Source organism: Morus notabilis, unplaced genomic scaffold (genome assembly GCF_000414095.1).
Source record: "Morus notabilis unplaced genomic scaffold, ASM41409v2 Scaffold939, whole genome shotgun sequence".
In the NCBI taxonomy this organism is placed as follows: domain Eukaryota; kingdom Viridiplantae; phylum Streptophyta; class Magnoliopsida; order Rosales; family Moraceae; genus Morus; species Morus notabilis.
The window spans coordinates 270,275-283,225 of NW_010360676.1; the positions used below are offsets into that span (position 1 = coordinate 270,275).

General features: G+C 34.9%; 2 protein-coding genes across 2 annotated transcripts; both read right to left on the bottom strand.

Annotated features, from left to right (window-relative positions):
- Window positions 1-398: 398 nt before the first annotated feature.
- Window positions 399-2,615, bottom strand: LOC21392640 (isoflavone 3'-hydroxylase). Its single transcript, XM_024164879.1, is given in 2 exon segments — window positions 399-1,180; window positions 1,567-2,615. Coding segments are annotated over 2 exon segments (1,515 nt in total). The 5' UTR covers window positions 2,461-2,615; the 3' UTR covers window positions 399-559.
- Window positions 2,616-6,128: 3,513 nt separating this feature from the next.
- Window positions 6,129-8,322, bottom strand: LOC21392641 (cytochrome P450 81E8). Its single transcript, XM_010097033.2, has 2 exons — window positions 7,344-8,322; window positions 6,129-6,983 (listed from the first exon to the last, which is right to left on the bottom strand). The coding sequence occupies exons 1-2, from the start codon at window positions 8,229-8,231 to the stop codon at window positions 6,345-6,347; spliced, it is 1,527 nt and encodes a 508-aa protein (XP_010095335.1). The 5' UTR covers window positions 8,232-8,322; the 3' UTR covers window positions 6,129-6,344.
- Window positions 8,323-12,951: the final 4,629 nt, after the last annotated feature.

A 12,951-nucleotide genomic window follows, 5' to 3' on the forward strand; every position in this document is an offset into this window, starting at 1 on the left:
ATGTCAATGAAGTGGAATCCTTGTTGGCTATTGGGTTTGTTAATTCTATTTTGAAAATGGAATCCACCCCCAGCATAAATCGGTTCCCAATTTGACTAAGGGGTGGTAATAGAGCCAACTTATCTTTATTTATCCATACCGAATATTATTTTAAATATATTAAATTGGTTAAAATTAAAAGAAAAAAATTAAAAATTAAAAATAAAATAAAATAAAGGAGACCCCCTCCCTGACGGTAACCCAAGTGGATCCAGCTCCCAAGTCCTTCGCCTCATGCAAATACATTTCCCAGTAGAGACAATATTCAAAGAATATATAAGATTCTAATGGTACATACCACAGAAAAAGCCAGGTTACACTATCGATGTCACGGCGTTAAAAGCAAATTCTAATATGGATCAGCTTCAACGAAAGGCTTATTAACATTAACATTCCAACAGTTTAATAAACGTTGGTTCAACAATCTAGTCCGGCATTTAGATTTATTTGTTTTCCCTTATGCCGAAAACATAGAAATCTTATTGAGTATCGTACATTATTTTCTCAAATCACTTTTTTCTTAATTCTGTATAGCTTCTGAGAGAACCGCATTCATGATGGGGCGTGCCTTGCACATGGCCTCTAGTGGCACCGCTTTTGGCATGGTGAGCCCTTTACCTTCAGTCATGTCAACCTTCTTCCCCGTTGAATCCCACTCAAAACACTGGATCAGAGACCCCAAAGTCAAGCCCACTACACGTTGGGCGAAGCCAGCCCCAGGACAGGCCCTTCTCCCTATCCCAAATGGCATAAGGATGTGGGCCTCACCTTCGCCCATCTCGAACCTCTCTGGCTTAAAACTCTCGGCAACATCCCACAGGTTTGGATCTCTATGTATGGCCCATGCATTGACCAATACGATTGTGTCACGTGGCACGTCGTATCCGCCAATGGTGCAGTCATCAGACGAGTAGTGTGGTAGAAGCAATGGAGCCGCTGGGTACAACCGAAGAGTTTCAGAGATTATGCTTTGGAGGTAATGAAGTTTAGAAAGGTCTTGTTCTTCTAACAAGTGTTGTTCACCAACTTGAGCATCTAATTCTTGTTTAGCCTTTTTTAAAACATGGGGGTGGTTGAGTAAATTGGACAAGGCCCATTCTAGTGTTACCGAGGATGTGTCCGTCCCCGCCAACAACAATACCTGCAAAAGAACGTATTAGTTAATGAGACTATACGTATATAACATTAATATGTTGTGCATGTGGTAGAGGACTGTATTATAGTTGATGTTCATTCATCATCACTCAATTTTGATGTTGAAAATCTTATATTTCAAGCCGACAGAATTATACTGTCATATAACATATAAAAGTGAGAAATATAACATACCATCTATTTTATATATAACAATTATGTTATATATATGTAATACTTAGAAATTAGTTATCCATTTTCACTTTTATATATTATATATGATAATATAGTCTTGTGCGTAGGATTATAAGCAAATTAAACCTGTATTATATATATAACTAAATGAAACTAAAAAATGTATTAGTAGATAGCTAGAAAGGGTATTTTACTAACCAGTACAAATCCTTAGATAATCTGGTCCGTGTAGTACTCAGGCTGCGATTCCTGGAGAGAAAGTAAATGATCGATCATGGTGTTTCTACTCTCTTTCCTGCTCCGATGCTCGTCAATCAGACCTTGCAAGAAGGCATCAGTCTTCTTAGCCAGCCTCATCACCCTCTTCTCGTAACCGTCCTTCCCAAACCAATTCAGAATCGGAAAGAAATCTCCGGGATTAGCCACCCCGGCGGAGGCCGCAGCCTCCTTCACGATCTTCCTGAACTCCACTGCCTCCTCCTCGTCCGTCACGCCCTCGCCGTAGTACCGCTTCCCGGCCACCATTCTCATTATGATGTTGAACGTCAGCTCCGAAAACATCGACTTAAGCTCAACCTTGGCGAAATTATCGCCGGCTTGTTGGGAGTGAGAGTAAAGTTTGGTGAGCAATCGCTTGGTCTCGTCCCTCCGGATGCCCAAGAACATCTTGAGGCGGCCCGCGGAGAAGATCTCGATGGCGGCGATGCGGCGGAGATTGCGCCAGTGGTCGCCGTAGGGGGCGGTCGAGACGGTGGTGCTGTTGTAGCCGATGTGCTTGCTTATGAGGAGGGGAGGGCGGTTGGCGAGGACGACGTCGTTTTTGGTGAAGCATTCTTCGACCACCGAGGGTGATGATAAGACAACCAAGCGGCGAGAGCCAAATCGGAGGGAGAAAACTGGACCGTATTTCTGTGAGAGGCCGAGTAGAGTTCGGTGGAGTGGGATTTTCAGGAGATGGAGGTGACCGATCACCGGATATGAAGGTGGGCTTGGTGGGAGATTTTTATGTCGTTTTCTGGCTTTTAGGAAAAGCATGGAAATTGGGAGAAGGATGACGAGGGCAAGAAACGTGTACAAGAAGGGCTCTTCCATATTGATGTGCTTTGCACTTGGTTCATAGTGGAATTTGAGGCTATTGTAATATATATGTATATATCGAATAAACGTTATAGGATAAGATTTTGGTGTCGAAATTCTGTGGTAGGATTTCTGTATTCTAAACCTAGATGTGGATCTACCTTTTTAGTGCATGTGATTGTTTGTTGGCATTATTAACTGGTGCGGGGGTATTTATATTAGTTTTCGGATCACTGTAGCTATTAGAGGGTAGGCATGAAAGCCGTAGAAAATAGTGGAGAAGACAAGAGAGTATTGCCCATGTGAAAGAAAATTAAAAAGTACCTTGGACTGTCATCTTCTCATAATTTACCTTTGATTAGGTAAGGTGGGTTCATTTCTTTTCCTTCTTATACAAGAAAAAGCCGGTGATCAGCCTAAATATTTCTTTTAAATGATACACAGTTTCTTTATATATACCAAAAAAAAAAAAAAAAAAACTTTTTCTCATTGTATTATAGTGTCGAAAGTTAAGCTGTCATTTTCCACTAGATTTTACAAGTTACCGGTAATTTTGATGAGATATATTTGCAACTTTTTTTCAATGTGCAAGTTAATTAAGTTTTATTATTGTTGCATTTTGGAGGGTTTTTTTTTTGTTCTTTTTCCGCCTTCCTTTTTTTTTTTGTGTGGATAAATTCTTGTACTTCTTTTATTACCAACCTATTCCCAAATGAGAGTGATTGTTTAATATTTTACGCCTTACTCATGCTAAACGATGAAACAAATCAGCTGATACCACATCTTACGTCAGGGATTGCGTATAGTGGACCAGAATACGTCAGTGAGTACGTGATCATAAAAACTGATAGGCAAGTAGTGAAGATTTGCTCCACAACTTTGTGTGCAATTCTGACGAGTCATCAATAATTGTGCACTTAACGAATAAATTGGATCTTCGTTTTCCTCGAAGTCGGACACTTTGTCGGAATTTTGGCAAATTGATATAATGTTTAATTCTTCTATGACAAATTACCTGTTCAATCTGATATTAAACCAATACTTTAGAAGTCATTACAGTGCATAATAATCTCTCAAAATGAGGGTCTTTTAAGAGGATACTAACTTGAGAAGTCATTTTTAAGCTTTCAGTTAGTCAGTTGCCAGTCCACATGAAAAGCTAGAGGAAAATATGTAAGTAGTGCTCCATAATATACATACAATAAGGAGTTTATGCCTCATTCATTTCACCGATCTGAATTTAAAATTCAAGTTTTGCTATAATAAAAAGCTCTCAGAACAGTCACATTTAACTTTTTTGTTACAGTAAAAAGCTCTGACATAAAATCATATCTCAACTCAAATTAAAAACTTAAATTAGCGAACTAAACGGGCCCTTAATATGTGCTCTGACTAGTTTGTAGTAGACAGACATCACACTTAACGAGCTTGCTAAGCAAGTTTGTTATAGTTGAGGCAAAGCTGTGGCAAACCTGCCAATGGTGGATGGTGCTTACTAGTCACCATAAGCAGATGTGAGTCTTAAAATTTGAGAATTTAAGTTAAAAAGTGAATTCATGTTAAAGAAAATACTATAACAAAAAATTTTATATTTAAATTTTTATGAGAGAAAATACTATAAATAAAATTTGAGTTATGATTCGAATTAACAAAATAAACAAAACTTAACTAAGCCGGTCAAGAAAACCCGAGGAGGGGGTCTCTAGGGCCTCCCTTCGTTTTTCAAGCAATTCTTGTTGATGTTTTTCAGAGACGAGAATCTTAGTCATAATGATGTAGAGCTGACATGTTGATGTGCTCAACGAAGATATTGTGTTGGTTAGGCTAACATAGAAATATTTGATCATTTTGATCAGCTGCATTTTATATGGATACGGATGCAATATGATTTTTTTTTTATTGGAATGGTCTTCTAGGTAGGGACGGAGGCTGATTTTGAATTCAGTGAGGGAGAAATGAAGACATAAATATGTAACATCTTTTAGTCATAAATTTCATTGAGATTAAAAAAATCACAATAGTACCGGTTGAAAAATTAGAATGAGACAGTTTTTTTTTTTTCTTCCCTTTTCTTTTGAGAAGAAACAATAAGAGTTAAGAGATAAGAAAAAAGGAAAGCGACTGGAGGCAGAATAGAAAACAAGAGATGAAAATTGGAGGATGCAATTGTGAATTTGTGATATATAAGATTTATCCATTAAATATATATATATATATATTAGATATTTTTATTCACACCTTTCAAACGATTTGAAAGATGGGTCACTTAACACTCACCACATCATCTCCAACTAAGTCCAAACAAAAAGCGTAGAAAAAATGGAGAATTTATGCATTGAGACTTAATTTTTATCTTTTATTTTTAATAAATATTCTTTTATTACTATAATTATTAGACTTAAAAGATTATGAATAAAAAATATATGATAAAAATCTCGATTTATGTATTTTTAAAGAATATTTATCAAAATTACTTAAAAATCTAAAGATTAAAGGCCCTAATAAGTTATTAGAGGGAGCACTGTCAGGTATATATTTTGTTTGGTTTTCTTACGGCACGTGCCCCCACCGGTCTCCACCTGGTTCCATGTGCCAGCTTCTAGGCACTAAAAAGGGCTAATATTTAACCAATATCGTTACTCTTATTAGTGATTATGAGTCTTTTAACATTATTAATTGTATTATTTGATGAATATAACATGTATTTAATTATATGAAGTATGTTAATAATGTTTCTTATAATAGTTAATTCTCTCATTCCTTTTAGCCGTGATGTAGATATATTGTCGAACCACTCTAACTTTTTTGTCCTCTCTTTTTTTTTTTTTTCATTTTATTTCCTGAGATCAGTTACTGAATACTGAATACTGAATAGGATGTATTTAACTTGCCTTTTATACTGCATGGAAAAAAGAGAATTTGATTGTTTCTTGTTCATGAGAAGTCTTTTGGTTCTTTGATCAATTTTATCATTCTATCTTGGACTTTTTTTTTTTCCTAGTGTGTTTTGGTACCATAAAATGTAACTTGCTACGATCAGTTTATACACTAAAAAAAAAAAAAAAAAAAGAAGTACAAATTACGTGATTCCGACACAGCCTGTCGACAATAAAAAAAGATGGCCTATCTTGAGATGGTCAACAGTATGCTACAAAAGGGAAAATGCTTAATGGCTCTTAGTTTTTTCTAAAAAATGATCGATGTTGTTAACAAATTTTCCTTTAATTGTTTTTCCGTACCGCCGAAATTTCAATATCCATGCTTCGATTGAGCTCACTAACAAAGGCGTACGTTTTTAATCCAAATTTTAATAGCAATATTTTACAATAATTATTAAGTTAAAGGATAATATTTGTACAAAATTAAAAGTTCAAATAAAACTTATAAATTCAAAAAAAAAAATCAAACCTAATAGTATCAAGTACCCTTAATTTATAGCAATAAAATATCACAGCATAAAATACATTATATATAACATACTTACGTGGTTTTAATAGTTACTTCAATATTTACTCATTTATGGGTATGATTATTTTAATCGTATGATATTAATCAAACGATTATAATATATTGGATAGTTGATCATAAAAATGTATAATAATTAATAAGATTAAATTTTTATCACGCTATATTCTAAAATTCTTATATTCAATTGATAATCACTAATAAAAATGTATCCATCATTAAAAACACGTCTGATATATATCCACTTACATAATTGATCTAGGTAGACTTGCATAATTGATCAGGATTCTACCTAGATACTACAACTTTTGAAATGATAGAGTAAGTAATGTTATATAATTCAAGTTGATAACATTGCTAGAACTCATACACATTTAGTCAATAACATATTAACCAAATTTATCCATATATGTAAATATATATATTTATATATATCAAATATCAACCAGAGAATCTGAAAGAGATGCGGTCTTCATGATAGTGCGTGCTTTACACATGACCTCCAACGGCACAGCTTTTGGCATAATGACCCCTCTACCTTCAACCATGTCGATCTCTTCCTCGCTAACTCTCTCCCACTCAAAGCATTGAATCAACGACGCCAAAGTCAAACCCACTACTCTTTGGGCCATGCCCGCACCAGGACATGCCCTCCGTCCCAGGCCAAATGGCATCATCTTGGTGTCCTGATCACCACCTTCACTACTAGTCTCAAACCTCTCGGGTTTAAAACTCTCCGCATCATCCCAAAGCTTAGGGTCCCTATGTATTGCCCACGCATTGACCAATAAGATCGTGTCACGTGGCACGTCATATCCGTCGATGGTACAGTCGTCAGACGAGTAATGTGGCACGAGTAGCGGAGCTGCTGGGTACAGCCGAAGTGTCTCGGAGATGATGTTTTGGAGGTGGGATAGTTTTGAAAGATCTGGTTCGTCAACCATTTGTCGTTGACCAACTTGAGCATCTAGCTCAGCTCTGGCTTTCTTGAGGACGTGGGGATGGTTAAGCAGATTGGACATTGCCCATTCTAATGTTACTGAAGATGTGTCTGTCCCGGCCAATAACAAGTTCTGACACATCCATGACACAACATATTATAACAAATTAAGTCAACTATACATACACGTATTGTTTTAAGAACGATATTGTATGATAACAAAAAAAAAAAAAAAAAAAAAAAAAAAAAAAAAAAAAAACAAAAAAAGAACCAACGACAACAGTTTACTATCGGTTTCGTGTGCTATTAACTCTGATTTTATTACTAAAACGAGCTACTAACTATTTATACATCCAGTAAAAGTCTAGTCATAAGTTCATGACTGATTGAATTTTGAGGTGTGACCTTTAGATCCCCACCTAAAACTTAATATAATATATACGTATATATAAAATAAAAATACAGCAAAAAATTTTATAAAAAATATACTAACCATTATAAGGCCTTTGATAATTTGGTCAGTGTAGTATTCAGGCTGCGACTCCTCTAGAGAAAGTAAATGACCAATCATGGTGTTTCTACTCTCTTTCTTGATCCGATGCTCGTCAATCAAACCTTGCAAGAAGGAATCCGCAGCCTTAGCAATCCTCTTCACCTTCTCCTCATAACCTTCCTTGACAAACAAATTCAGAATCGGCAAGAAATCCCCGGGATTCACCGCCCCGCCGTAGGCGCTAGCCTCCTTCATGATCTTCCTGAACCTCGCGGCCTCATCCTCGTCCGTCACGTCGTCGCCGTAGTACCGCTTCCCCGCCACCGTTCTCATTATGATGTTGAACGTCATCTCCGAAAACATCGACTTCAGCTCAACCCTAGCGAAACCGTCCATCGAATTCCGAGAGAGTTTGACGAGCAATCGCTTGATCTCGTCCCTCCGGATGCCCAAGAACGTGGTCAGGCGGCTCGCGGAGAAGATGTTGATGGCGCCGATGCTGCGGAGGTTGCGCCAGTGGTCGCCGTAGGGGGAGGACGCCATGGTGGTGTAGTTGTAGCCGAGGTGCTTGCTCATGAGGAGGGGAGGGCGGTTGGCGAGGACGACGTCGTTTTTTGTGAAACATTCCGTGACGGCGGAGGGTGATGAAACGACAACAACGCGACGAGACCCAAACCAAAGGGAGAAAACGGGGCCGTATTTTTCGGACAGACGGTAGAGGGCTCGGTGGATAGGGATTTTCAAGAGATGGAGGTGGCCGATGATGGGAAGTGAAGGCGGGCATGGTGGGAGGTTTTCGTGTCGTTTTTTAGTTTGGAGAAAGAGCTTCAAAGCTATTAGAACGATGATAAGGGAAAGGGTACTTGTGTACAAAAATGGATCTTCCATAGTGTGTTTTTACGTGGTTGAAGCTGAATAATATTTTATATGATTGGATTAGAGCTCTATAGGAATAGTTTCTGACTTCCGATCGAGTTCTTATAATAAGATCTATATCTATATAATGTTGTGTGGGCCATGCAGTATGCAGTGGTGAGCAATGAATTAATACATATTGTGTAGCTTTCCAACCATTGATATATGGAGGATAAACATTAGTAAAATATAAAAAATAAAAAATAAAAAGACAGACAAAGAAAGGTACTTCACAAAGTCAAGAGGTAGAGATCAACTTATCTTTTTCTATCTGAAACTCCACGTATATAATTGTCTCTCTTAACTAGGAAAACTTCACTAATGCTATTATATGTATTTCTCTAATTGATTAAATGATTTCTCCTCATTTTTTTTTTTTTTTGGCTCAACCTGCAGGCTAACTCAACAAAAATAAAAGAGAAAAAGGCCAAACTATAAGATATTTGGTAGAGAGATTCGTTTTCTAATTCAAATTATGATTCGTAATTCACTATAATATTTTTTTTTATAAAAAATATACATAAATTAAAAATAATTCAAATCACATGATTTGAATCCTCTCGTCAAACATCCTTATGATTATCATATTGATAGTGTAGTGAAATTTGCTTGTCAATTATTGTTTCTCCTTCCCAATCATGACACGATTATAAATATTATAAATGATCAGAATTAATATTATTTGGCTGTGTCTAGCGTCAGTGAATGCGTAAATTTGGTTCTCTCTCATTGCCTCTATTTGCGTCACTGAGTACGCACGTGATAATATCAAAAGATCACTGCTCAAAGGAAGGGCTTAACGTGAGAGTTGGGACGTATCAATTCGTTTATTCAAATTTTTAATTTGAATTGAGATGTAATTTTATGTGAATATTTTTTACTGTAATAAAAAAATTAAATGTGATTAATTCTAAAAATTTTTTACTGTAACAAAACTCAAATTTTAAATTTAAATCAATAAAATAAACGAGACTTAAAGAACTCGGTGTGATCATTTTCAACCGTCCCGGCTCAAAGAAGATTAGGCTAACAGAGAAATCATCACGATGAGTTGCATTTTATCCGCTTGCACGTGCGCTATGATTTTAATTGGAATCGCCTACTAGGTGTGACAAACATGTCACTAAAGCTTATCCTTTAACATACATAAAACAGTCAGTCAATACGTGTTTCTCTCTTTTTACATGTGGCATAACAAAGAAGTTTTTTCCTTCTTTTTGACACATGGGCAACCCCTTTTATATTCTTTTTTTTCTTTTTAAACATTTCTTAATTTCTTTTTTATCTTTTCCTTTCCTTATTTGCTTTTTCTTTTCTAAAATTTCTATACAGTCTAATTTTGTTTACAATCTGTTTTTTTGAAGTACTTATTTCCACGCTTTACACTTTATTAAAATAATTTATTTTAAATATATCCCTATTTTTTCCTTTCTGTTAAAGGCTGTTAAAGATTTTTTCGAAACACTTTTTTTATCACTGTATTTTCACATGCTTTATCTCAGTGACACTCTCAACTATTGTTTAATTATCTCATAAATAAAACTACTATAATTTATTTCCGTATAAATAGTTGCTCTCACATATACTCAATAATATTTTTCCAAATGTGGTCCTCACAAAATATATTTTCTAATTATTTTATGGATATCATATCTTCTCCTACCTATGTATTTTTTTTTTTCCTTATAACCCTCTTAAATATTACTTTTTTCATATATACTCCATAAATAATTTACTCTTTAATAAAAAATCAAGACATATTTTCCTTTTAACCATACTCTACTTAAATTTTTATTTTTTATTTATTAAATTAAACTCTTAAAGGAATACTATGTCAATAGAAGAAATTTTAAGAAAACTTTAAATCTTTATATAAAAAAATGACACGATAAATACGCACACGTGGTTTCAGGTAGTACTTTTAATAATCACAAAATCTTCTTATTATACTTCTACTTTCTTCTTATTATACTTCTACTTTCAATAATAATTTTTAAGTAAATGTCACTTCAGTGACAATTTTCTGAGTAATATATATTTACATAAATTTTTGGTGTGATTAAAACCTTTATCTTTAGAGTTTTAAGTCACAAAAATTTTTAATCTTTAGGTGTAACTAAAAATTTTTTCGTGACTAAAATTTCTCTGACTTAAAAGGTTTAATCCTCATATATATAAGTGAAAATATAAAATTCTAATGTCTGAAAAAGAAAAAGAAAAGTCTAATGGATTACATGCAATGCAATGCAATACATGTGCCTATAGGTATGCTCAATACAATATTTGTAAATCCTAATAATTCTATATCTGAAGTAAACATACGTCTTTATACTTGAATTTATTAATATTATATTCTTGGAGTCTATGTATCTTTAAAAACTTGTAAAGTAATAATTGTTGTGAATTTTTGTAGTTTCTTGATAATATTTAGACAAACCACTACCTCCGTTTGATTAGTAGGTTTAAACATAAAGTTGGAATAGAAATTCAAATTTGTATAAGTAGAAACACTGTTGTAAAAATGTTTAAACCACATAAAACAAACTAGAAATGTAAATCTTGTGGCCCTGTTTGTTACTGTTTTCAATCTCATTTTTCACGTTTTTCGAAACAAAAAATTGAAAACGCGTTTGGTGAAATTTTTTTTAAAAAATAAAAACAAAATCGTTTTTGTCGTTTTGTGAAATTTTGAAAGCGAAAAAAAGCTGTTTTCATTTTCTAAAACGGATTTCATATTTTCTTTTTCATTTTCTTCTCTCTCTTCTCCACTGCCCACCCCCCCCGACTGCACCCCCCTCCCCCACTCCGACATCGTGATTTGGTTTGTGAACGGTCATCTTCTCCAGCGACGGCGTTCTTCTTGCTCGCGAACGGTTGTCAGAATGGCGATCTTGAACGACGGCTGAACGAGAAGATCGCGAGGAGATCCCGACGTGGATCGCAACAATGGCTCCAGATTGCGAGAGACGCCGCTGGAGATTCCCTCGCTCGGTGGCTATCGTCAGTCGTCAGAAGCCGCCGCCGTCACTAATCGTGGCTGCATCTGATTTACAGAGAGATAGAGATAGATGAGGGAGATGAAGGAGCACATCTCTGACTGCCCACCCACCCCCCACCATCAACACCAGGGCATCACCATCAACACCGCCACCGTCGAGTACGACTGCGAACCGCCACTACGCCCACATGTACTGCCCCGGCCACGCCGACTACGTCAAGAACATGATCACCGGCGCCGCTTAGATGGATGGCGCGATTCTCGTCGTCTCCGGGGCCGACGGCCCCATGCCGCAGATGAAGGAGCACATCTTGCTCGCCAAGCAAGTCGGCGTCTCCCCCCCCCCACCCTTTTCACATTTTTTGAGACTAAAAAATGAAAACGGAAACATAAAATGCGTTTGGCCTAAAAATTTTTTAAAAACGAAAACAAAATCATTTTTGTCTTTTGTGAAAAATTGAAAACGAAAAAAATGTGTTTTCATTTTCTCGTTTTCGTTTTCTGAAAACGGATTTCATTTTTTTTTTTTTCATTTTCTTCTCTCTCTTTTCTGAAACCGTTTTTGTCTTATATAATGATGGTTATTTAATATATTTAATAATATTATTTATTTAATATATTTAATAATATTATTTATTTAATATATTATTATTTTAAATATTATTACATGTTTTTAAAAATTAAACCACCAAACGCAGTTTCAGTTTTTTTTAAAACTGAAATCAATCTCTTAATAAAACTACCAAACGCATTTCAGAAATAATTTCAAAATGAAAATGAAAACGTTTTCATTTCTATTTTCATACAGAATATAAAATTATTTTGAAATTAATTCCAAATGCACTGTGTGTTTGTCTTTGTTTTCTCTCTAAGGTTCATATTATTTTATTACAATTTCATGACATGATTGTAGTGACACAGGGGCGATGTCCATACAAAAAGTAATTTTGTTGATATCACTCTCTCATTCTTCTTCCCACTTTTGGGAACAATTTTTTTATTATTATTCTTAGTTTTTTAGAATTCATTTTTTGTTTAATGTTTGTTTTGTTTTTTATATTCTTATAGACTTTTAAGGGTATTTTAGTCTTTTTATAGTCAAATGGGAACATTCACCAAAAAGGGACTAATTCAAAATCTGAACGTATCGATGTCATAATCTAAAATATATGATATGATAATCTGATACTCTTAAACTAAAGGGTATAAAAATAAAAATAAAAACTAAAAAAATAAAAAATCAATTTCAATTTCAATTTATGCTATATACAAAGTCAATTTTGACAATAAATATAAAATATATATATATATATTTTTTATGAAGGCAAATATAACATGTTTTAGATTTAACATAAAAACAATTTGCAATAAGAAGTAGGTTTATAGTGCTCTCTATTATTTTTTACATTATTTGACAATTACACTTTATTAATATAATATATTATTCTTTAAATAAAATAATAATAAAATACACGTGATGAAGGGTAATGATAGAAAGTAGAAGTGTAATTCGGCCGAATAAGCTCGGGTTGAGCCGAAAAATTGAGCCGAGCCGCACGGTGCGGGTTGAGACAACTTTGAACCGCAACACCCTCTTAAGCCCACAAACTCGTAATTTGTCGGGTGATATCAGGTTACTCAGGTTGGCATATCCATGAAAACAAAATAAATGCATGTTTCCGTGCATTGTAGGGA